Source organism: Apteryx rowi, unplaced genomic scaffold (genome assembly GCF_003343035.1).
Source record: "Apteryx rowi isolate R43461 unplaced genomic scaffold, aptRow1 scaffold_123, whole genome shotgun sequence".
NCBI lineage: Eukaryota > Metazoa > Chordata > Aves > Apterygiformes > Apterygidae > Apteryx > Apteryx rowi.
The window spans coordinates 974,856-1,000,624 of NW_020447453.1; the positions used below are offsets into that span (position 1 = coordinate 974,856).

Genomic DNA, 25,769 nt, shown 5'->3' on the forward strand with positions numbered 1-25,769 from the left:
CAACGGAATGGAAGAATAACAATCTTGTATTTATATGCATCCCTGTGTGAATAAAATTGAAAAATCCTGGTAATAATTACAGTGACATGACAAGTCATATTGCCTTTCTGGCACAGTATGCACTATCATCTATTTTTTTTAAATCATCAAAACACTTAAGAGGTTTTAAACAGATAACAGACATTTATGTTTTCTAGTTTAACGTGAATGCTTGCTCTGTTTTTAATAGTAAGGGAAGGAAAGGAGGAAGAACAACAGAAACACTTAAGCAAAACCAATGTGTTTTATTTCTCCCGAGTTAATATTCTATTTAAAAGTAGTCATACAAAACAAATTCAGAGAATTGCAGAATTTTATAGAATGTTTCCAATTAGTTATTATAATTACTAGAAATATAGAGACTACTTTAAACTTGCTTTAACCTGAAGCTCTTGAAGTTAATACTTTTTGTAAAGTTTAGCCTCTTGCTGTGACTGCAAAGTCACAAGCATTAAGTTACAGATACTTTCCAAACTAAGTTAGTAATGTCAGATAAACTAGCATGTAACACAGCAGCACTGCAAAAACATCTGATAACTTTTGATTAGAAAGATTATATCCAAAAATTAGGACAGTGCTTTTTTATAAGCTTATAAATACTTGTCAGCAAAAATCAGTAAGTCGCTGAATTATGTCAACAGTTGTATTAAATATTATTTAGTAGATTAACATACCATATCATATAAAAATAACTCTTTAGAAAGGTTATATTAGATATATTCACTGAATATTTCTGTACTACAGCATTCATATTATGAGTGAAACAGTTTATGGCATGGACATTTTCTTTCATACAATGCATAAAAATTGAATGCAACTTGGTCACATGTATGTAAAGCAAGTGCATAACAAGGCATCTGCACAATAGAAAGTCCATGAAGACATATTACCGTGACAGTAATCACAGCACCATATGCATACAGATCATACTTAAAAATTCTTCTCTTGTAGCCTGCAGTGATAAGAGACATTTTCCAAATTCTTTCAGTAAAAACCAGCAACTCCTTTGCCTTCAAAAGCACACTCTGAATCATAGCTTCCTTGAGAGAAATTATCAACGTTTGCTTCTTCTATCATCAGTATTACGTAAAGCTGCAAGTGAAAAACAAACATATGAACTATAATATACTCTGAAGAAATAAAGCTAAATCAGAGGAAACAAATCTAAAAATCTGCTGAACTTGAAGGTCATTGTACTATGACTCTCATTACCAAGAATTCCACTTTCACATGTGAACCTTGAAAAAGGAGTCTAGGAAAAAGGAACTTAGCAGCATTACTTGAAATGCAACAAGTTTTGGCAAAGCCACAAAACAGGCTGCTAGTATACACCCAGAAAAAGTCAAATCTGACTTCCTGACTTTTGTGAAATATGTGCACCTGTGTAGCTTCTAAATTTTTTCTTATCTAGCAGTTATGCATAATTTATGCATCAAAAATCTGCTTTCAATTGCAGTAAGATATTAATCAACAAAATGTTGTTATCTGCAGTAAAGCTGTAATCTACCAAGAAGGGAAAATAATTTTTTTGCTTCTTTTCTTGTTTTCTTTACTTTTTTGACTTTTCTTGTTTTTGTCATTCAACTCAATAACTATATAGGAAGAAAATGGGCATTTTATTCTGGAGACTACCTTTGAATGTATTTCTAAAGTTTCACAATTAACTAAAGCTTTTCTTTTGTGGGGAAAGAGGAAAAAAGGGTGTGTGGGGGAGAAACATTAGTATTTTCTGAAAGTGAAATGTATGTTATGTTCACTACTCAGTGCAATTTTACAGCCAATTTTACCAATCCCTCTTCTCAAAAATCTGTAATAGGAAGATATAACTATGGTTATGGGACAGCAGCAGATTGCTTCATAAAACTAATATATCCTACATTCAGAAGTTGAGTACTGCATTCAAATACTATATCTGGAATTCCCTGGGTGAGTTTCTCTCCCCCTCTAACTTCTCCCTCTCACTTTGTCCGTGCACATTCACAGTTTGTTCATCTCTGACATCAAAGCACAGGAGTTCAAGTCGAAAACCTTGGTCCCTTCATGGAAAAAGAAAAAAATGCTCATAGAACATATAACAATTTCTCCAAAAGCAAATTTTAGAGCCAGTGATTCAAGCATGATGGTATTTTTTTACATTCTTCTATCCTCTTATCACTTAACGGAATATGAGCACATTTATATCTTTTCTTAAAAGCTACTAAAACTTGTGTTTTAAAAGTGAAACGTGAATTCTTTTTATTGCTACCCTGATGACTAGCATGAGCACTTACTTTTTGCGGTCTTTGTCTTTCTTGAAATTAACAGGTGTAGAAACTAATGCTTGTGTTTGGAGTAATTCAGCAGCAGCTTTCTTCTTAATAAACATAGCCATTTCATCTTCTAGAACTCTTCTGTTTTTCTCTAGTTTCAGTCTCTCTTCTTGATGTAATCGCTTAAGATGTTCAAATTTAGCCTGTATCTGTTGAGAGAAAGCACAGAAACTGCATTTCCAACTAGTTACACAAGGTGGTGATACCACAATATAAAAACACTAAAATTAAAAACAGTAGCAGCTACTGAACTTGTGTTAAAAGTTACATGAAATGGCAGTTCTTTTAAGATGACTAAAAAAGAGCAATTCAGAAAAATGATCATTTATATCAGATCATTCTCATTTTGGATGACAGGCTACTTCACATAAAGTAAGGTTGGAAACCATGGAAAGCACTAAGTGAGTATTAGATTTACTACAGGATATATCTTCATTAGATCAAAAATAAACAGTCCTCTGGAAAAGAAACAGTTACCAACAAAATGATTAAATTAGGACCTGTCAGGCAGAAGTTGCTTCCCTAAAACCAGATGGGCAAGGAACCATCCATTTTTTAGTTACACAGGTATTTATTTTAATATGCTTATTAATTACATGTATATATTAATATGTATATATACAACAAGCCTGGTTTAGGGAATTATTCTTGAGCTCCCAGAAGCTAACTGCTTTTCTGCAAGAATTGTTCTTTGTCTGTTCTTTTGACATATTAATAGATTTTACTCCCAAGCTGTATTTGCATAGTATGCTAAAACTGATCAAGTTGTGCACGATAACCAACAGGTATTCCCTTGCACCCTTCCTCACCTCCCATCTCCCGCCCCCACATACTCTCCTAGCATCTTGCTTCTGCACCTGTGTCACCAGATGAATCAAGGGGCTGATCAGGCTGAAAAAACTGTAACCCTATCAAAATATCCCTGGGTTTCAACCACGTCATATCTCTGACCCACCTAACTACACAAGCCACACTGCTAAGCTATAGCGGTACAAAAATCAGAGATATTTCCTTCTTTTGCAGAGAAGAAACTAAGAAATAACTAAAATTATAAACATAGCAGTACGTCTGCTCTACACAGAAGAGCTGTCTGAGATTTTAAGCGTAAGAGCGTGTGTGTGTGCGCGTGTGTGTATTATTTCATGGCAACAATTAATCAGATGCATTGCAAAAACAGGTATACCAATAAAAATATTAAGAGTAGAAACAAGCAGGGTAAACAACTGCACCATTCAGGAGCGGTAAGGCTGTACATTGTACCCACAAGTTTCCTTTAAATGAAGGGAGCAAAATCAATCTTGGATACTACAGAAACTCCCGTTTTTCTTTAGTCTCCATGTACGTACACGTACATCTGGGAGAAGAAACAGCAAGACAGTACATGACAAACGTTCTTTAGAAGTGACTGCATGATCACTTTCCCATATCAGGTATCGGGGGAAGGAAGGGGGGGGAGGAGGAAATCAGGCTAATATCTGTAAATCAGCTGGAACATGCAGAGCTCAAAGAAATCACCTGGTATAAATCACCGAAGGAAGATACCAAAGAGTATCATAGACACTGCATAAAACTCAGCTGAACCTACTCTGAACGTGGCCAAGTATTCTTCCTATTAGATAGCCTCACAGTGACAAGGACTGATGTTATTCTCCACAAACAGCAGAGGAAACTTAACAGATTTAGAAAACCAAGCATTAAGCCTTCTTCATAATTAAAACATGCATCCGAACTCACCTCACAGAACTGTTACAGCTTTGCCGGGAGACTGAGGTACAGAAATGAATGTTAATAAATATAGACAGGTTTCCAATTTTAATTAAACCAGTGCTTGAACATAAATATGCATGACCATGATAAAGTCTGGCAGAAAGTAGATGTGAAGATCCTGTTTTGCCAGTCCAGCTTGATAGGACTAAGTCTTTAACAACATATTCAGGAGATGTTGCACATCTCGAAATATTCCAGGTATTTGACATATTTCTTATTAAACATGGATTTAAAAAGTACAATATATTGAGATTTTTCACTGGCTACTAAAACTCTTAGTTATTTGGAAAGAGATAAGATTAAAAAAGTTTAACCTCTCAACACAAAGGCTGCACTTAATATAAAGTAACTGAAGCTGGAGGTCACAGAAAGGTACATGCCCCACTATCATATCCACTCTTGTCTTTCAAGACTGAATCCCTTCTTCACTCTGCAAGTGAGAATAGCGTCAATCTCTTTTGGGATGGAGTGTGAAGGGGGGGAAATCTCGGACAACAGCTATTACAGTGCTTTTTTTTTTTTTTTTTTTTTAAACCCTTGCCACAGAGCTTCTCTCTACCTAAGTGCACAAAAAAAATTGCAACTTTATAATCTTAAAATGACTAGGCCATGGTTAGCTGCAATCAATTGCAAAAATGTGATTTTTAGAAGCCCCAGTACATAGTCTATTCTTCCAGCAGCCTACCTCTGAAAAGCACCTACTGTGCTGACACGCCATACCAATGTTCTCAGCCTACTGAGAAAGGAAGACTAAGAAAAACACAACCGTTACATTTATCACTCTCCTGCTACTTCATCTTTCATCCCATCTACCACCTTGTCCYACCTATCCACCAACCCTTTGGACCACAAGCTCCCTCCCTCCAGAGGAGACTACTATTTATTTGCTTGCATCTAGCACTGCATAATCAACCTCCTTTTGACTCTAAGCACTACTGCCATGTAAATATTAGGAAATCATAAATATCAACTAGCTGTGATTCTGCTAAGTGCTCAACTTAAGTGTTCCAGCTCTCAGCGCACAAACTCAAGACAGACAGGAATGCTTACTTCTTGCTCTGCTTCTTTCAATATTGCTTCTTTTTCCTTCACTCTCTGCACAAACACTTGTCTCATCTCCTCCTCCTTCCTCTGCATCTCAATGTAGAACTCATGCCTCTTCGCCTCATAGGCCTCCTGTAGACTGAAGTCCGAAAATGTAAACAAGTCTCCAGCATACTGCTTTGCTCAGTGTGGAAAAGCCAATCTGGGACATTCATTAAACAATTTATATTCATCTGAAATATGCACATCTACAGCTCCCTACATAAAAAGTCATAAACAAACCTAAATAGAAGCAAGGGTCTTACCTTTGTAAATTCTGGTTTAAGTAAACAACCCTGAGTAAAATTATTTAAGCTATCAGCTCCTAGGCAATCTACATTTCAAACTACAGCATTTTAGGAATCTCAGCTTCTAAAATATGGAGTTATAACTTTCTGCCTCCAATATGCATAACTTTTTCCTTTAAGTTACTTGTTAACAAGACACTCAAATTGCCAGAAAAATCCCCATGAATTTCCACATTGCGAAACCCCCGAACTTAAAATAGGATGCTAAAAAAACAAAGTATCTGGAGCATTAACACAACTAACAAATTGATTATTTCTCTATGAAAAAGGAAAGAAAATAACGAGACCTTTAAAATATATACACAACTCCTTACATAATGTCAGAACCTAAACATGGCAGAGCTGCATAAATATATAATAAATACAATTTCCTAAATATTCTAATATCCAAAAGATAGGGTTACTTTCCAACATGCATCAAAAACCTCAAGACTGCTTGTTTCTTTCTGAATCCCCTCTCACAAAAGCTAATGTACTCTATACTTACCATATTTATATTTGAAACTATATAGATGTAAATTAGTTTAGGTCATTGAGCCAACATCTGACAACAGAACAGAACAGCAAGTAATTAAAAAATTTCTTTTCTTTTAAGTCTATGCCTCTGTTCACATTTCTTTTTTAAAAAGTTACTCTACTATACATTCCAATATGCAAGGCAATTGTTTTCCTCCAAAAAACAGATACTGGAAATTGAAGAACTTCTTTCATATCAAAGCTACCTAGCAAATGGAAAGATATTGGTAATTTATTCAAATACTTATTATTGCTGCTACCACTACCACCACAGTGCTGGCAGAAAAAGCTCTGCTTCTCTTTCTTACTAGTCATTTCTCTCTTCACAGAAAAAGGAATGCAGGTTGCACACAGATGTACCTCATACACCAAAGAACACATTACCTTTAGAAAGCATACCCCTCAGAGAGACGAGTTTTTCCAACAAAACATTTACCATACAGCTTTTTTTTTTTTTTTTTTAAGTCAGAAGCTTCCACAAGAACAGAATTGGTGGATCAGAGCTACTCCAATAGTTATAATTTAGAAAAACATAGGAATCCATCCAATATCTTGCAGGAAATAAGGCTTACAAAAGGATCAAGATAAAGGTAGTGTTCACCCTCTATTCTGGGGCTATTTCCAGGTCCCATTCTTCTCTTTACCATTTCCTGGATGCTGACTAGCCATCCTCTCTCAGCTATCACCCCTTCTCAGCTACCTCGTGCCTTCCACTCTGATGTAAAAAATATGTATCAAATATTTAAAATTGTTTTGTATTTTAAATATAGTCAAATAATTTAAAATGGAAGTTTAAATATCTTATGAACATACATACATACATACACACACACACACCCCTCTACACATATACTTTTGTAGCAATTTTTAAAGTCTCATCTTTAACTGTTTCTATTAAAAGTAAGTTTATAAATGGAAAAAGTTATGGAACAGGGTATCTAAAAACTTAATGATTTAGGTAAACAGTAAGCTGAAACTTCTCTCTCTCTTTTGTATTTAAGACTAGAAAGTTTCCCAACCCTAAAGTTACTTATTTTTATTCAAAATAAAATCTAAAGAGAGAGAGAGAAGAATCATCTTAAAATTTCATGTGCAAACTTAAAAATTTGCAAGATTTCAAGGTCAGAGCCCCTTTCCTACCCTATCTTATTTGAGCAATACATCTTTCTATCAGCTGTGAACTAACTTAGGTCAAGCCTGAAATTATAGCTACCAAGTGAAACGAGGGTATGGTTTTCACACAGGTATGGTAATTCACACTATCTTTAAGTTTAGACAGCATATGTATAACAGCAAAACTGTAGCACAGGCTTTTCAAGTACTAGTAATCTCAACTATACACACTTTCAGACCCTGTGTCTGCTAACATGCTGACTCAGGGACAATAAAGCTGCTAAAGCCAATGCTAGACTAAGCTAACATACTGCAATCATTCACGCTTCATTTCATTATGTGGACACCTTCAGACTCAAACTAAGCTAGTTTATCAGGTAAAGTAACAAAGGGGCTGTTTTGAAATTAATATCAGATTAACCTTTCAGACATTGGATTTACAAAGTAATCGGACTACATGTATAAAGAAAAATGGTGGTTTTTTTAATCTCCCCTCCCCAGCACTGAAATGTTTTGAAAATCAGGAGGACAAAATTTCCCCTTTTATGTTTGCATATCAGCAACATAATGATCTGAAGAATCTTCCATTTTAAAGGGGGGAGGGGGGAGTTAATAGTTAATAGTTCATGAGAACTTACGCCGACACTATCCTTTCAACATAACTGCAAACAGTAAAAGGCTTCTTACTTTACCCAAGACTGGTTTTACTGCTCTTCATACAGTACATTACAAAAAACAAGTTTACAGGTACTCTCACTCTTCTGCATTGGACCCCTAGAATTTTATACTCCACACAACTCCATTTGCAAAATTAAAAAGTTGAAAGATGGTTATTTAAATAAATTTACTCTTACAGAGGTTCTGAAGTAAAGGAGGGAAGGGATTCTGAAGAAAGCGTACACCTTACTAATCTATTACATACCTCATAACAGCACTATCACCTACTTTCTACAGAAGCATAGCTGTGACATACAGTTTTTCTATCTGTGTAAGACTTAGGACATGGAAGCCTAAAAACAAAGATGCAAATCAAACAAGTTCTGTTCATAAATAAAAACCCTGGTTTAAGTGAATTCAACTCGCAGAGGAAGACAATGTTGCATATTTTGTGCAATTTGGTTTGCACCATTAGAATTTGACAAGACAGATATTTGAACAACATTTTATAGTCTGTTCACTTAAATAAAAAAATCTGAAAATTACACATAGAACTTTTTGCATAACGTTTCAACATTACTTAAGGTATATCAGATTTAAAAAAAAAAAAGTATAAGTTAACCAGTGACAAGTATTTTTAGCACAGTTCACAGTTCCTTGACTCAGTGGCCTTCCAAAGTTGCTATATAGCAACGCTTAGGATGCGGCAGATCCAAATAGTTACCATTTTCCCAGTAAAGACTTGGAAAAGAGGCATTCTGGATGGGGTTCAGTCTTACCATAAGGAAGTTAAAATATTTAGCTCAAATGCAAAGGTCAACACTTGGTCAAATGAACTCCATTCCTAAAGCAACTTGTTAAGGAAAAGTCTAATACTCTTTTAGATATAGTAGTTTCCTTTCTCAGAAAGGGCAGCTACAGTTATATCAACCTTCCTCTACATGCGAGCTTACTGATGTTCCTGAATCCTTCCTGTTTTTCCCTCATCATCCTGTATACAGACTGAAAAATAAGTATGTTTTTTCCAGAGAACTATAAGGTCTGAATACCCCAGTTTCAGGGAGAACTAAAGCATAGAGTGATTGCTCCAGTTTGGTGCATTCTGTACCATTTCAAGTAATTGAGAAGTTTATGATGAGCAAATCATAATTGCGAATACAGAAAAATAACTAGAGAATGATTAACATCAGAGAATCCGAATGAACAAGTATACACATAAATATTAATCTTTGTCTATTTTCAACAGACCCTGGTCCTTCAGTTTTCTTCTTCCAAAGGAAGGACAATCCCTTCAGTAACAGAGCTTAGATTCACAGAATCACAGAATCACAGAATCACTGAGGTTGGAAGGGACCTCTGGAGATCATCTAGTCCAACCCCCCTGCTCAGCAGGGTCACCTAGAGCACATTGCACAGGATTGCATCCGGGCGCGTTTTGAATATCTCCAGAGAAGGAGACTCCACCACCTCTCTGGGCAACCTATTCCAGTGCTCTGTCACCCTCACAGTAAAAAAGTTTTTCCTCATGTTAAGATGGAAGTGTCTGTGTTTCAGTTTGTGCCCGTTGCCTCGCGTCCTGTCGCTCGGCACCACTGAAAAGAGTCTGGTCCCATCCTCTCGACACCCTCCCTTCAGATACTTGTACACGTTGATAAGATCTCCTCTCAGCCTTCTCTTCTCCAAGCTAAACAGGCCCAGCTCTCTCAGCCTTTCCTCAGAAGAGAGATGCTCCAGTCCCCTAATCATCTTTGTAGCCCTTCGCTGGACTTGCTCCAGTAGTGCCACATCCCTCTTGTACTGGGGAGCCCAGAACTGGACGCAGTACTCCAGATGTGGCCTCACCAGGGCTGAGTAGAGGGGGAGAATCACCTCCCTCGACCTGCTGGCAACACTCTTCCTGATGCACCCCAGGATACCATTGGCCTTCTTGGCCACAAGGGCACATTGCTGCCTCATGCTTAACTTGGTGTCCACCAGCACTCCCAGGTCCTTCTCCGCAGAGCTGCTTTCCAGCAGGTCAACCCCCAACCTCTACTGGTGCATGGGGTTATTYCTCCCCAGGTGCAGGACCCTGCACTTGCCTTTGCTGAACTTCATGAGGTTCCTCTCTGCCCACCTCTCCAGCCTGTCCAAGTCTCTTTGAACGGCAGCACAGCCCTCTGGTGTATCAGCCACTCCTCCCAGTTTTGTATCGTCAGCAAACTTGCTGAGGGTGCACTCTGTGCCTTCATCCAGGTCATTGATGAAGAAGTTGAACAAGACTGGACCCAGTACTGACCCCTGGGGGACACCGCTAGCTACAGRCCTCCAACTAGACTCTGTGCCACTGATCACAACTCTCTGAGCTCTGCCATTCAGCCAGTTCTCAATCCACCTCACTGTCCACTCATCTAACCCAAAAAAAAAGGACTTTCAAAATGTCCTACTGCAAAGCAGTAATAATCCTCTCCTCCCTTGCAAACATCTAAACTTACTAGGCATACACACACACACACACACACACACACACACACACACAGAAGTTTGTTTGGCTTGATGCCCTCCTGATGCCTAGATTTTTGTTTTCATCTACGCCCCAAATTTTCCCATTCTGAACATCTCAGCAATCATCTCTTGCTGAGATTGGCTTGAATCTAGGAATTTTACAACCTCTCCATCTAAGACTCCTAATAGACCTAATTGAACCATTAATAATCCAGGACTAGACCATCCACAAAAAAGAGGTCTACCTCTGCACTGCAACATACTGCATAAAACGCACAAACCATCCTCCGAAATATTCTGCTATCCACTAACTTCATTTTGTAAAATCTGCAGTAACATGCTTTCCAAACCTATTGCTGATTGGCTGCTTGAAACCCAAATTATAACTACATGACTAAGTTTAGCCTTAGACAGTATTCCATTTATCCCCTTAAGCACCAAATGACAGATTCTTAATTTTTAAAAGGGCTTATCACATATAATTTTTTAATCTGATATGGCATTTGGTCACATGCAATCCTTAATACCTTCTGGAATACCCCACTACATGACATAACATGACTTCTTTTCACAGAAAAAGGTTTGTATATCGTTTTTGCAAGGTGTATGAATGAGATTCATTATGTTCATAACTGCCCGTGAATTTAAATTATGCTTATTATTATTCCATTATCCAATTTAACTATATAGTTGTCTGATAAAATCCCAATATAAACAAGGTGTCCTGGAAGCAACAGAATTAATAGCCTAAATTCCTGTGGATGACATTTTACGTTCTGGTAGTCTTCTCTCAAAGAACGTAATACCCAAAGTCCTGCCTATATCTTTACACCTTTCTAACTGTACAATTAGTGTCCCTCCCTACTTCCTAAATATTCCTAACTATTGGGGAGTATCCTCATGGACCTCCCAAGCGCAGTAGCCTTAGGTCCTTCCAAGTCATTCATGACCCTCTCACCCTACTGCAATACCCCCAAGCTCCCAAGTGTTAAGAGACAGTACTTGCTTCATTCAGAGGTATGGATTTGCTGACAGTTGATACATATTGACTGTCCTGTTCTAACAGGTAAAACAGCCGCAAAGGTAGTTGGAAGAGGGGGAAGGAGATTACAGAATTGGAAATAAAAGAGTAAAGAAACCAGACACAAACAGTAAATATCTCTTGCAGAAAGCAGCTTTATTACCTGAAACAATCAAGTGTCTCTATGCCTTTCCTTAACTTGCCTTTGCAGTCCTCTATTAACTTTCTCTACAGTCTAAAAAGACACTTCTTGATCTGAAAAGTCTAGCTAGACATTTGTTATCACGGTAGACAAGGTGGCAAGTTAACAGTGTAATCAATGATTTTGTAAAAGGGTTTGCTTCAGATCCTTCTGAACTTTGACTCCAATCATTCCATTGTTCAGAATCAGATATTAGTAAGAGAAAAAGTAAAAACAGCAAGTTAATATGCAATGAAAGTTATTTAAAAGGCATAAAGTGTATGTTTCTGAAGAAAATAGATATTCTCTGTGATGAAAATTAAAATCCTTAGCTTTATTATAAAACAGTAATATTTCAGAAATATAACTAGTTTGTATAACCTTTAAAAGCAATGCTCTTATACCCCATATACTGGTCCATCAAGATAAGTGAATGAGTAGGAATATACTTACTCTGATACAAAAACAATTCCTTCTCCCCTGTTCTACGTATGAACTTTACTCTGTGTTGATATAGGCAAACATGAATTGAATGGATACTGACAGCCAGCACTGCACATGGAAGTCCCTTACCTGACTGGTTTGTTCTCAGGGCCAGTGTCTCTGAAGCCCATCTCCTCCAGTCTGCAGCGTCTGTACAGCTCATAATGTTGTGCATGAGTCTGTTCTCTTAAGTCTTCCATATTTGTGCAAATAAGCATCTCACGAAGCTTTACAAAGTCACAGTGGTTCTCATCTTCCACTAATCAGTTAAAAGCAGATTTGATTATTATATACAAGTAGCAAAATTGTCGAAATGTATTTTAAACAGCACTGGGTTTCTTTTATTTTGTTAACTGATTATACTTCCCGCATAAGCTATTCCTTTGTTTATTTTTTAATCATATTTCATCACAATTTCTAATGTACACATCCAAGCACTAACTGGAAGTACTGGTGAGCATGACCCAGTGCTTCATGATTTCCTGTCTGAGTTGAACGATAAACTTTTTTTTTTTTCCACTTTTGCATTCTGACAATGAAAAATCTTTAAAATTTACTACTGCTAGAGCTACTTCTACAATATTAACCCACCCAAATATTACATATACCATCTCACAGCTTGATTCCAAGGATGTGTTGATGAAGCTAGCAGTTACTGCATACCTCAAATACTAATTGTTAAATTCTTTCAACTGTTGATGCAAAATACAATCAATATGGCATGAGTGGCTAATATAAGCCATCCTTTTCAGTTTTGGTGAATTTTATATTTTAACAAAAAAGTTCATTCTCACAAAAATACCTTTGAGAATTCATTTACCTTGCACAATGCCCCAAGGGTACTGACGAGCTTTCACCATTTTGTTTTCAACTTTCACCTCTTCTGTACTTCCTACTACAGCAAATGGTAAATGTCCCTGTAAGAGTCACACCCATACAGTTTTATCTCTTAGCATTTTTACGTAAGAATGGCAAAGCAAACGGTTGAAAAACTGGGGGAAAAGAAAAATATCTTTTCAGGAAAATCCAAAAGGTTGTAGCCATAAAACAGTTTCAAACTGGGGGGGGGGGGTTAATCTAAATAGATCAGTAGCTAATCAAGCTACTGATACAGAAGTCAAACTACAATACAAAATTGGGAGGAGTGGTTGATACAGCAAATGGTTGTGCTGCCATTCAGAGGGACCTTGACAGGCTGGAGAAATGGGCTGACAGGAACCTCACGAAGTTCAGCAAAGGGAAATGCCAAGTCCTGCACCCTGGGAGGAATAATTCCGTGCTCCAGTACAGGCTGGGGGCCAACCAGCTGGAAATCAGCTTTGCAGAAAAGGCCCTGGCTGTCCTGGTAGACAACAGGTTGAACAAGAGCCAGCACTGTGCCATTGTGGCAAAGGCAGCCAACAGCATCCAGGGCTGCATTAGGAAGAGTGTCATCAGCAGGTGGAGGGAGGTGATCCTTCCCCTCTACTCAGCCCTGGTGAGGCCACATCTAGAGTGCTGGGTCCAGTTCTGGGCTCCCCAGTACAGAAGACACATGGTCACACTGGAGCAAACCCAGCAAAGGGCCACAAGATAATTAAGGAATTGGAATATCTGAAATATGAGAAGAGGCTGAGAGGTCTGGGGCTGTTTAGCCTGGAGAACAGAAGGCTTGGGAGGGTGTGTGTGTGGGGGGGGAAGGTATCTGTGTATAAATACCTGATGGGGGGAGTAAAAAACACAGAGCCAGACTGTTCTCAGTGGTGCCCAGTGACAACAAGAGGCAACAGGCACAAATTGAAATACAGGAAATTCCATTTAAACATAAGAAGAACTTTTTACTGTGAGGGTGATCAAACACTGGAACAGGTTGCCCAGAGAGGCTGCTGAGTCTCCATCCTTGGAGATGTTCAAAACCTGACTGGACATGGTCCTGGGCAACCTGCTCTAGTTGGCCCTGCTTGAGCAGGGGGCTTGAACTAGATGATCTCCAGAGGTGCTTCCAACCTCAACTATTCCGTGACTCTGTGAAGTCCCAGCCTGTCAAGACACTAAGGAAATTCTGAGGCTTAAGCAGAAGATCAGAAACATACTCCTGCTTTTCAAAGCTTAGTACAATTATCACTGAGCGCATCAGGAAACAGAGTTTGAAAAGGGTGCTCATCATGCTCTAAATGGAAAAGGCCAGTAAATAAAGTCTCTCTAGAACACATCCCTCTAATTTACATGCAACCAAAGCTTACGTTACCAGTAATAGTCATGACACAATCACAGGCTTGAACCCCAGATATTGTTACTGTTATGGGCACTGCCAAGTGGCCAGAAATACAGCCTGGGTATTGACTGTCTGACCCACAACTGCTGCCCCCCCCCCCCAAAAATATATATACACACACACACACACACTATTAACTGGAAAAGAAATTATTAGAATAACATGAAATTGGCCAAGTTGCAGGGAAAAAAAGAAAAAAACCCCCAACATTTCCTCACAGTAAAAGGATCTGCTACTGAATGACAGACTACCCATTCTGATCCCTGGCACAAGTGACAGACGTTGGAATTGCAGATCCATGCACCTCGGCATACCAGTTCCTTCTCCCTACTTTGAAACTTAAGATAAGAACACATGCACATGAACAGCAAATTCAAACAGAGTGCTCAAAACAAAGGAGACTAGCTTCACAAGTCTAGTTTCAGCTGACAGATAACTGCTGAGAGAATCTGGAAGCACAACAGTTTAAAAAAAAAGTCAGAATTCTATCTGACTTTTTATCCCCAAAGAAAATTTGGAAGGAAAGTAATAAATAAAAAGGAAACAGCGGATGGAAAAAAGACTTGCCATCATTAAAAAAAAAAAAAAAAACAGAAAAACAGAGAAATGAGGGACTTGAGTATCTTCCCTAACAGATGTAAGGTAGTATTCACTGACAAAAAGAGCAAAGCCAATCTGTCTGTCTGTGTTAGGAATCCTGAGTGGGATCCTTTTTACTTTTCTGTTGTTAGGCAGGGAAAAAAAGAAAAGCTTCCTACAACAAGTGGGATCAACAGCAGAGGGATAGGAAGATTTGTGAAGGAGAAAACACAAGAAAAAATGAGTTTTTCCTCAAGCATAAGGAGAGATAAAAATAAACATGTAGCTTGTTACAAATACAAAACCATAAGCCTCAAAATAATCGTGAAAGAGCAGACATGAAACACAGCAATAGGGATGGTGCTTTAGAACAAAAATATTAATGCTATAGCCATTTACTTACATTCATGATGGCATTAATTTCAGAAACGGTTTCATCATCAGTTGGAAACTGGTATATCTGGACACCATTACTAACCAATTCACTCATGAGTTTGACCTTGAACTTCTGTAGCTCAGTTTTAGAAACGCTGTCTGCTTTGCCTATAATTGGTATAATGTTCACCTATTAATGATGGAAATATATGAAATGTGTAAGGCTTCAATTTTGAGATAACAGCTTTTATACATTAAAATTTTTGGTAATAAGCTCTTTAAAACTTCCCCATCAATTGATAACTGATTGGTTTCATAAGCAACCAAAGAAAGCTTCACACACCATGCAAGATCTATTCACTGGCATCATTTAACAAAGCAACACCACACTATTTAATGAACTCGCTCAAAATTAATTGATTTGGAGAAAAGAATAAGGAAGGAGGTCTCACACAGCGCGTACTCAAAGAAAAGAGCAGCAGCACCTATTTGCTAACTAAATGCCAAAAAAGGCTATTTTTAACAGGTTTATAAATATTTACTTCATAGAGTTGGGGGATGTAGTTCAGGCCTTAAATGAAAATCAACCATTTAAATACACAAACAAAAGGAAGCTGACAGTACCAAACTCGGCCAACCCCAGTACCTCTTTCTTGGGTTCCTTTCAGCTATAACAACATCTTGTTCATCTCACCGCTCTTACCCACAGCTCTTCTTCCTAGACACTAATGCAGCAGTGTGTTTCACAAGTATCTGCTGGCAACAGAGGGATGATGAAGACTCAAGAATCTTCCTTACCAGTTTTTACACTAATTATTCAGAATTCAAATTCAATCCTACTAACATAAGTTGCCAACAGTTATGACAATAACCTGATGTTTTTAATAATACTTTGGCATCTACTACCTTCCTATCATCACTCCAAAATACACATTTTTCATAACATGATACAAAGAATTAATGTCCAAATATTTTAGCAGCTTGAACACCACAAACAATTCTTCCAGATTTCAGGAGACAGTTTTTCCAGAGTTCCTTGATGATAAATGCAAAAAGGGGAAAAAAAACAAAACAAAACCCACCACATGCACATTCTGTTTATTCTTCTGAATATTCTGTCTAAACATAAAATCCTGATCATGGAATCTCATTAACTGATTTTTTTTTTTTTAAACAAATGCAACATGAAAAGTCTTCTCAAAACACTAAACCACGTCACAAGAGAAAAAAGAAAATAGTAACAATAGACACTAAGTCACTCAAAGAAACAAACTTCTTGGAAAGGTAACTACTTATGCTGACAAATATTTGCAAGGAAGATCATAGCCTATGGTTGCAGAAAAATTCTCTCAAATTCAGTAACATTAAAATGAAACAACTTTTTCTTTCTTTCTTTTTTTTTTTTTTTTTTTTGATTAGAAGCATCTCATCCTCACATTCCCTTTATTTTACCCACTCCTATGGCTCTTTCCTCTCTAATTTCCTCCAGTGCAAATACCTTACATACAATTAAAAAACCCAATCCAGACAACTGGATTATAAGATTTAGCAAGTTTTTAAAGTATGCTTTCCATCTGTATTAAACAAAACGTCCAAAAGAAGAGAAGCATACCAACCCTAAAAAATGACTTCTAAGACTACCTGATTACAGTCCTTAATTATGCAGCATATGCAGCCTAAGTACATATGTGGTAAAATACAGAAAATCAGATAAAATGCTAGAATTTCTTTTGATGACTGAGTTAATTTAGGACTATAACACCAACCTAATATAACTATGAAAAATTCACAGCTTCATTCAAATTAGCTGAGGTACAACAGACAAGTAACAAAAGAGAAGCAAAATCACCACAAGCTGTGATTATAGCTGTCAAGACTGATGTTAAACCACAACTGTTGTATTAAAATCTAAAAGCAATACTCCTCTGGCTTTAGAAGCAAAAGTTATATCTTTGCTTAATCTTTTAAACAACATTTATTTCTGCTTGCAACATCTAAGGTTTTCTTGAAAACTAGTATCTCAGTACTTCCATCCAAGAGCAACATTAATTGTAAGCATACATTTGTATCAACAAGAGACTTCAACCTGCTTTGGATCACATGGAGATGCAGCAACACTGCAAGAGAGGCCCAGGAACCTTTCTGCAGGATTCCAGGTCAGGTGTCCACACACCCAGCCCCTCCCTGTGCCCCAGGGCCCAGTGCTCACTCCTTGGCCGCGGAAAGCGGCCAACTCTTCCCAGCCTCATCCCCAGCTACTGATTTTCACTACTACAAAACTGAATTTTGCTACAAAACTACAGGCCATGATTACATAATCATTTAAACCCCATTAAAAAAAAAATAAAAAAATCTACTCTTGCAACAAAAGCAACAGCCCTGTCCTTCTCTTTCTCCTTCCCCACAGCTGCTCTTTTCCAGGTAGAACTGAATCTGCGCAGCAGCATAGGGAGACAGATTATTTGATCAGTTCCCTAACCAAGCAAAAATCTTAAGGTTTCAGTTTAAAACAGTTCCCATATTGAGGGAACTGGTTGCCCAAAACACTTAAACACGCACAAAAGGAAGAAGCAGCTGAGACTGCCTCATTCAGTAGCAATGCAGAATCATGTTTCATTAAAATGACCATATAAAAATCACCAAGATAAACCTTAAACTTTATCCATGCACATTATTTCACTGTTTGCAGCATCAAGTGATTTACCCAAATAAAGCCCTCTGATCATCCTTCTGTCTGAAATGTAACATATCATTATTTTTTCCCATGATTATAAACCATATTATTACTCTAAATTAAGGTTTTCATGTAACACCTTACAGTACAGCATAAGAAGGCAGCAGATGTTTTAGCATTAGAGAAGGAAAAATATATATACTTGGAATTATTCCTGGTTCATATCTTGTAGGCTGATTTAAGTATATTTGTAGGCATCTGTGTGTTAAGATTTGCACTGAACTCTAACATACATAATCTTCTGGTTGACTAATGTTTTGGTGGCATGATTCCCTCCAAATTCCCCATTTCCATGCAGTAGGTCTGTACAGATCAGGACAAGAATTTCCAAAGACTATCCATGAAGAAGAAAATCCAAAACCCCACAAGATACACTCACGTAATTTCCTGACTTCATAGTCATCTCTACATAATTCTGCAACAGTGACTCAAAAATACAGGTATGTTACTTGAATAGTTACTAGTTCACAGCAAGAAAGCACACAGAAGCAGATTCCCTTAATCTCTGAAAACTGCCTGATCTCTACTGATCTAGTCCTAAGCAAAACTACAGGACTTTCCAATGTCTGAAAGTTAGACACCAAGTTTTTAGCTAGTCATTAAATTTATAAGCAATGGAAAAAAAAAAAAGAGCTGCCCTCAGATATGTCTGTTTTTCTCCAACAATTAAAAACAGAATATAGGATGAACCCATCCTATTCCAAGCATCCTCTTCACCTCTGATCTGTGTAATCTGGCCTTGTTTTGTAGCAAATAGACATAACAAATGCCTAACAGTATATACTGCAGCTGACTTAGGAAGTAGGAACTGAGGACAGCTTCTGATGTAGATTTATACACTCGATATAAGCTTATTGCTGTATCACCTCCACTCAGTGAATTAGCCAAGGAACTTTCACATCCTGGGAACTGCCACTAGGAGAACACAGTACTTAAAGCATCACAGACACATTCCATAATGAGACAGAAACCAAATTAGAGCAAATATATATACACACATTTTTTGTATACATATATCTTTCTGTAGTAAGATCAGAAAGTAGAATCCACTGCCAATGGATACCACGGCAAAGTTATATGCCATTTATGTTCTTTCTGAGCCAAAGCAAAGCCCAAAATATTTACAGTAGGTGGCTAGAACCTAAAATTCCACAAAGCAGAATTATTTTTATCCTGATGAAAAGACATTTCTCAGGATGCTGGGACTCACAGACCTATTTATTCCTCTTTTGGAAGAGACACGCTGCTCTTAAGGGAGTTCAGTCTTCACTAAAAGGATAGCACAACCAAGAAACCAGTTTTGTGGTTTAATGCAACCTCCAGCTTCACAGCTCAATTGGAGTAGAACAATACGCTCCAAGAGACTGGCCCATGCTCTAATATCAGTGTTCTTCAGCTGTCAGTGCATATTGCACAGTAGTTTCACAAATGTTTTAGGCTGGCATAAACCAGCATCACAGCTGAAAGAAACAATCCTACTCTCCCCTACCTGCCTCCTCCTCTTGCCCCCACTCTGTGCTATTGGGAAAGATCAGAATATGGAACTGGTTAAAGTTGTGCCACCCTGCACAAATTCATCAACGAGCACATTCAGTATTTTTGTAATTTTGTTTATCAATCACAAAGCTGGAATAAATGGCTGATTTGACCCTCCTCTTGAAGAAAAATCTCATGAACAAGGAAAGGCAGAGAGGAAAACTTAGCAGAAGAGGCTCCATTAAAGCACAAAGGGAATGGCAACATATTTACAGGAAAGAGATACGTTGAAGTTTTCAAATTTCTCAAAATTTTAACAAATAAAAAACAAATGACATAGGAGTCCTTAAAATGGGTTAAACATTTAGCTTCATTCACTTCACATAACCTTGTTTTAGGAAGAAAGCTAAGAATTTGGAAAGTGCAGGTAATTACACTGAAAACTACTATTTTAAAGCTTTCAAAACAAATCAAGATGTGAAGTATAGAACACTAATTCAGCCTATCTTAGAGAAAGCCACACTGGGAGAATTTTTTTCTTCACGGCACTTGCCTCTTCAGTTACTACAATAAACTTCTTCATAGTGCTACAAAACTGTTTCACATGCCAACAAATCCTCCTGATTTCCAGCAGCCCCAAACATTTGATAATGAACTAGAAATAAGCTTTATTAGAAAGGTTACAGCACACGTGGAGGTTACTCTATCCAATCATGATAAGATTTAAAATGGTTTGTTACAAAAAGAAAAGAAAAATGCACTTTTTTTAAAACTTGCTGTGCTTCTTTTTTTAACCTTGTCTTAAAGGGGATGTGTGTCTCTATCCTTTTAATTTGTAAATAAATAGCTGACAAACTGGAAGCTACTTGCTGAGCCAACCTATTCTGAACTGCACCAGTACTAAAACAAACAAAACCCCCACACAGTTATAGAACTGAAAGGTGCTAGAGGATCTAGAAGCTGCAAGAGGCTTCAGAAAATAAGACAAATTCTTATAACTCTGTTTCAAAGTCTTACCTTGCTGTCAAGACTTTTCATGGTTAACAAATCTAGACTTTTAAGGGAATGGCCTGTAGGTGAAATGAAATAGAGGCAGACATGGATGCGAGTATCATGGTAGCTATGTAAAGAACGTTTAATTTTCAGTTCTTCCTGGAGATAGGCTTCAAATTGTGCATCTATATAATCCACTATTGGCTGATAGCTGGAAGAAATAAAATAAATTTCAACAACCAGAGACTAGCTACTCCTAAGCAGAGCAAGACTTAAAAGGAAATTCCTGCCTTACTGTTTTGTGGATTTTTGCTTTACATTCCAACAGGATGCTCAACTATCTACATAGTAGAAAAGAAAATTAAGTGTACTGAATAATCTTAGTTTCTGAGATGCTACTTGAAGAACGGCAACTGTGTAGTCATTAAAATATTCCCTAGCTACTATTAGTGAAAAAGCTATGTATAATTACTTATGCTTGTTACTGAATCTTCCCAAGCAATGTTTTATAAACTTTTGCAATCAAGCTGTGCAACTAAAGAACTCTTAGAAATACAAGAAAAGAAATAACATGCAATTACCACTGCCAAGAAATAGGACTTCTTGTATCTTCTGAAGATGAAGTACTGTACATGAGAGAGCTCTTAACCAATAAACACATTGAAAAGGAAGAACACAAGAGAAGAATGAAAATCTGATTTGCAATATAAGTGCAGTTTAAGTATTCTTTATCCTGCTTAAAAACAGATTGTAATCTGTTCTCAAAAGAAAGTGTTGCTGGATGTATTAACAGCAGGCCCTTACAGTTCTGCTGTTGCACAAAGCTTATAAATGAGATCAAATGCAATCAAAATATAAATGTAGTTGTTAGATACAAAACTAATACGAAAGTATTAAAAGACAGCTCCTTGCAATATAAAGAGTTTTACCACACATTAAAGTCTCTGATGTCTGTATTAATATTTACTAACATCTCACTTATCTGAGTCACTAACAATAACTATTTTCCAATTGTGTCACAAGCTCTCATGATAATCTTAAAATGACTGTCTAACCTTCATTTATAACTACCATTGCTTAGGCATTCGTATAACACAAAGGATTACAAAACTTCTTCAGAATTAAGGTGGAAGAAACAAAATTCAGTGAAAAACAGTTCAGTATCTTAAAATACATGATTCATAAAAACAGAGACTCAAAAGACACTCTGAATTACACCAGCTTTATACTTCTACATCTTTTAATGAAGCTGTTTAAAATGCAAAGGTCTTCAGAAATACATATAATCTTTCTTCCAGCTTAAGGTCTTTAATATGTTCCAATGAAATTTTTAAAAACTCTGTAGATCTACTCTACGCAATGTATTGTAGCTTATGACCTGTTTGGCTGTTAAAAAAGTCCCTCATTGACCTTCTCCCTATCCCTCCCCACTCCCCATCAAAAGAAATTCCAGTGATGATTTTATATTTTATTGACATATACTTGTAAAAGATTATAACATAAATAAAGGGGCAGAGTTGAAGCTGATTTCTCAAGTCATTTCCAAAATAAGAAAAACATGTCCAGTTTGGTACACAGAAAAAACACAAGGCCAATTTGGACCATATTAAAAAATTTACTACAAAATCCAAAGGGGAAGAAAAAAAAACCAAACTTGCAATTGAATTGCAATTGAGGACCAAAACCTTCTAAAATCACAGCAATAAGACACCAATTACCTCTCTTCTTTTTTTATCTGGTCACCAAATCCCACTGTGCTTACAATGGTCAGCTTCAAACGAACATTACTTTCCTGGAGTTCATATGTCTGGGCTCTCAGTCTTACATTCGGTTGAAAATGTGTTGACACAGGATCATCAAAACTGGTGTTAAACAAACTGTCTATCAAGGTTGATTTCCCAATTCCAGTTTCCCCTAAAATTAAAAAAGGCAGAGGGGTGGGTGGGGAGAGATTTTGCACATTAAATAAATACCTGCAAAACATAGAAAAGTGTTATCACAGCAACTGATCAAATTTGCAAAAAAAGTTGTGAACTGATTTCTCTGAACAGAACAGTTGCCTGCCTTGCTTTTTTACAATGAGCACTAAATACACTTTGTTAAATTCTTATTCCACAGATAAGAGTTACTTACTTATAAGCAATAAGCAGAACGGTCTCTTGACATTTTGGTTACTTTAAAAGTGCAAACAAATTTTCTATAGATTTTAAAAAGCTATGTAACTAGCTGTGAAACCACAAGGTTCAACACACAGCTTGTTAAAAATAAGAACAAAATACCAGAGCAAATAATCAATAAACATAGAAATATTTTATCATCATCTTGGGTTTTCGGATTTTTTGATCTGGAACAGTACAGTAAAAATCGGGTATACCCCATTTTACTCAAAAGATTCCAAGAAGTTGCCCATAAATCAATAAACACATAGCATCCATCTTCAACATTTTTGATCTTCACACTATTTATGAAAATGCTAAATATAAAAGCAAAGGGTGGGTGTGTGGAAAACAAAGCTGGAGGAAGGGGTGGAATCATAGTTCATGCTTAACATGAAAGAAAGAATTTAAGATTGCAACTGGATTTAAATGTCAGTCACTTCCTAAGAAGAGATACAGTTTACAATCAAAACCTTAAACCCCCCAGATACTACTTACCAATACAAAGAATGTTGAAGCAGAAGCCCTGTTTGATGGATTTGTTAACCAGTTGTTCTGGTAAACTATCAACACCAACATGACCAGACAGGGATAAGGATCGACAACCATCATTTTGCTACAGAAACATCATTAAAAATATTTTAGTGAAGTGAGTTGCAAAGCAATTAACAGAGTTGTAAAGCAATTAACAATGATAACTAAGCAGTTCTACTGTAAACTATAACTCATTCCTTACGATTTAAATGAAATTAGGAAGAGCAAAAGTATGGGGAAAAAAAAAAAACCTGTCAAACCAACTTTATCCCATTATTTGACAAAAATATTCTAATTTATTGTGCAGGACTATTTGAAGGCTCAAAATGACATCCACGTTTTGCAAAGAAAGACATATGAATGAGATAAAGCAGACCAGTTTAACTGAAATGGAAAATGAGAACTTTAGACAGAACAACATATCACAATTGATTTGCTCTTATAAATGAAGAAAAAATATTTACAAAGAACTTCTAAGAGACAGAATTCAAAACAGGGACCATAATCATAGGAAGGTATATACTATCAATCAGAACTCATTCTGAGTAGGTAGAATTGAAATCATTTTTTATACAAAGTAATACATTTTCTATATGACAACTTTAAGAGATAATTTTATAAATATATTAGAAATGTCTAGAGGTGCATATACCTTTAAAAATATTTCTAGTAATCCAGCATCAAGACATCAAGGGAATGAGCACACTAAAAATGTTTACGATTACACAGAAATATTTTGTTTCATATAAATGTACTGTGTTTTTAAACAAACAGCTGACATCAAAAATATAATCAGTCACATGTTCATGCTATTTTTTCCCCTTATGTTTCCAATCCACATGCCATTACTGATTCCTTGAAATATATATTTGTCAACAGTAGAAACATTTTTATTTAATACTTATAATTACTTATAACCCACAACCTTACTGACAATTTTCCGAGGCCAATATAATAACTACCATGTCATCCACAGGAGACTATAACAGGATTAAACATCCTTTAGCAAGGGGTACTGAGAAAGCTAGTACTACAGCCGCATTTACTGTACTAGCTCAGTGGAAAATGAGTAGATTGGAGTCTTCATAGCCACTAACTCAGTAACTTTCATTTTCAAAAAGAAGCTAAACTGTAATTAGTTTTAACTTTCATTTTCAAAAAGAAGCTAAATTGTAATTAGTTCTCCTCTTAGAGGTTTACTGTTTTTGGAAATGAAAACAATAACTAGCTCTTCCACAGTTATACTGACTGTTTATCACTGAAAATTTGACAAATTACTTTGTGAAACAGACACTAAGGAATAATAAATAACTTGCAAAACAACAAGCTGCCTTCTTTGTGCCTAGTTTAGGAAAATATGGTTTCGTTTATAACACAAGAGACATCTAGCTATAACACTACTGAAAACTTCATATCAGAAGTCTGAGATGTTTAATTTGTTTGCATTTCTGAATTGATGGTAAAGAAGCTTATGGACGCATATTTCAGTCAGGAAACAGAGTGTCAGTTTCTGCAATAGGTATTTATGCAGTTGTCAAGGTATTCAGAGACATCTCAAATTTGCTGCTATTTTAAAATAGTGCGTTTCCTCTTTCTTCAGTACATGAAAGTTAATTTAATGACACTACATAGTTACAAGTGAAAACTAAAACCATTTTTCTGGAAATGTAAACATATAAAAGTACATGGCAATCACTATGTCATTTCAGACACAAGGCAGAGAAGTTGTGGCACGTTGTAAAAACAGATTACAGAATTCAATACTTAGAAATACTTCCCCAACATAGCAATTGTGTTTGTATGCACAGCTTTCTTCAGCACTGTCACAGGAGAGGGAGGGAGAGGAGGAGAGACAGACGTATAATCTTCACTTTGTGCATGCAGAGATGACACAAAGCTGTTAGTTGAAATGATAAAGGGAAAGACTAAAAGAGTAAGAACATGAATCTCTTTCACCCAACCTGTGGTCTAGCATCTTAATCACCAGATCACTCTTTCTCCTTCTTCCTGCCAAGAGTTACAGAATCACAGAATCACAGAATGGCTGAGGTTGGAAGGGACCTCTGGAGATCATCTAGTCCAACCCCCCTGCTCAAGCAGGGTCACCTAGAGCACATTGCACAGGATTGCATCCAGGCAGGTTTTGAATATCTCCAGAGAAGGAGACTCCACCACCTCTCTGGGCAACCTGTTCCAGTGCTCTGTCACCCTCACAGTGAAAAAGTTTTTCCTCATGTTCAGATGGAAAAATTAATGACATAGCAAAACAAAAAACTAACACCCTCCCCCAAAAAGCCTCACACACTCATCAGCTTAATACAAACTGACAATGGGAATGTCAGCAAGAAAACATATATAACCACTGGATATGTAAGAACAGGAATTTCAACCAGAAGAGAATATTATTATTTATATCAGTCACGAGAACATGCTTTAATGGCAATGTCGTGTCCCTGTCTTCTCTTAAACAGAAGATTGCCAAACTGAAGGATGATCAGAAAAGGATAATTCAGAGTCTTGAAAATCAGTTTTACAAACATGAAAGAAGCTTATGTTATTTAAATTCTTTCAAGAAAAGGGCCAGAGTTGACCTGATCACAGGACCTACAATGAGATTTCTGGTAGCAAAAAACAAAACCACAAAAAAAAACACAAAAAAAAAACCACAAAAAAAAACCACAAAAAAAAACACACAAAAAAAAACACA

General features: G+C 36.8%; 1 protein-coding gene across 1 annotated transcript; it reads right to left on the reverse strand.

Moving 5' to 3' along the window:
- Window positions 1–961: 961 nt before the first annotated feature.
- Window positions 962–22,165, reverse strand: SEPT10 (septin 10). The gene is made up of 8 exons (XM_026055495.1): window positions 22,091–22,165; window positions 20,397–20,449; window positions 15,198–15,359; window positions 12,782–12,878; window positions 12,052–12,220; window positions 5,166–5,298; window positions 2,310–2,497; window positions 962–1,131 (listed from the first exon to the last, which is right to left on the reverse strand). Exons 2-8 carry the CDS (start codon window positions 20,415–20,417, stop codon window positions 1,122–1,124), a joined length of 780 nt encoding a protein of 259 aa, XP_025911280.1. The 5' UTR covers window positions 20,418–20,449; window positions 22,091–22,165; the 3' UTR covers window positions 962–1,121.
- Between the last annotated feature and the right edge of the window lie 3,604 nt (window positions 22,166–25,769).

What these genes read in the sequence shown, in the direction of transcription:
- SEPT10 (XM_026055495.1), bottom strand. Translation starts at nt 20,417, where the DNA reads ATGAAAAGTCTTGACAGCAAG. An exon ending in TGAAAAGTCTTGACAGCAAG is followed by an intron (nt 15,360 to 20,396) that starts GTAAGACTTTGA and finishes CATCATTAATAG; the next exon opens with GTGAACATTATACCAATTAT. An exon ending in TGAAAGAAGCAGAGCAAGAA is followed by an intron (nt 2,498 to 5,165) that starts GTAAGCATTCCT and finishes TTCTCTCAACAG; the next exon opens with ATACAGGCTAAATTTGAACA.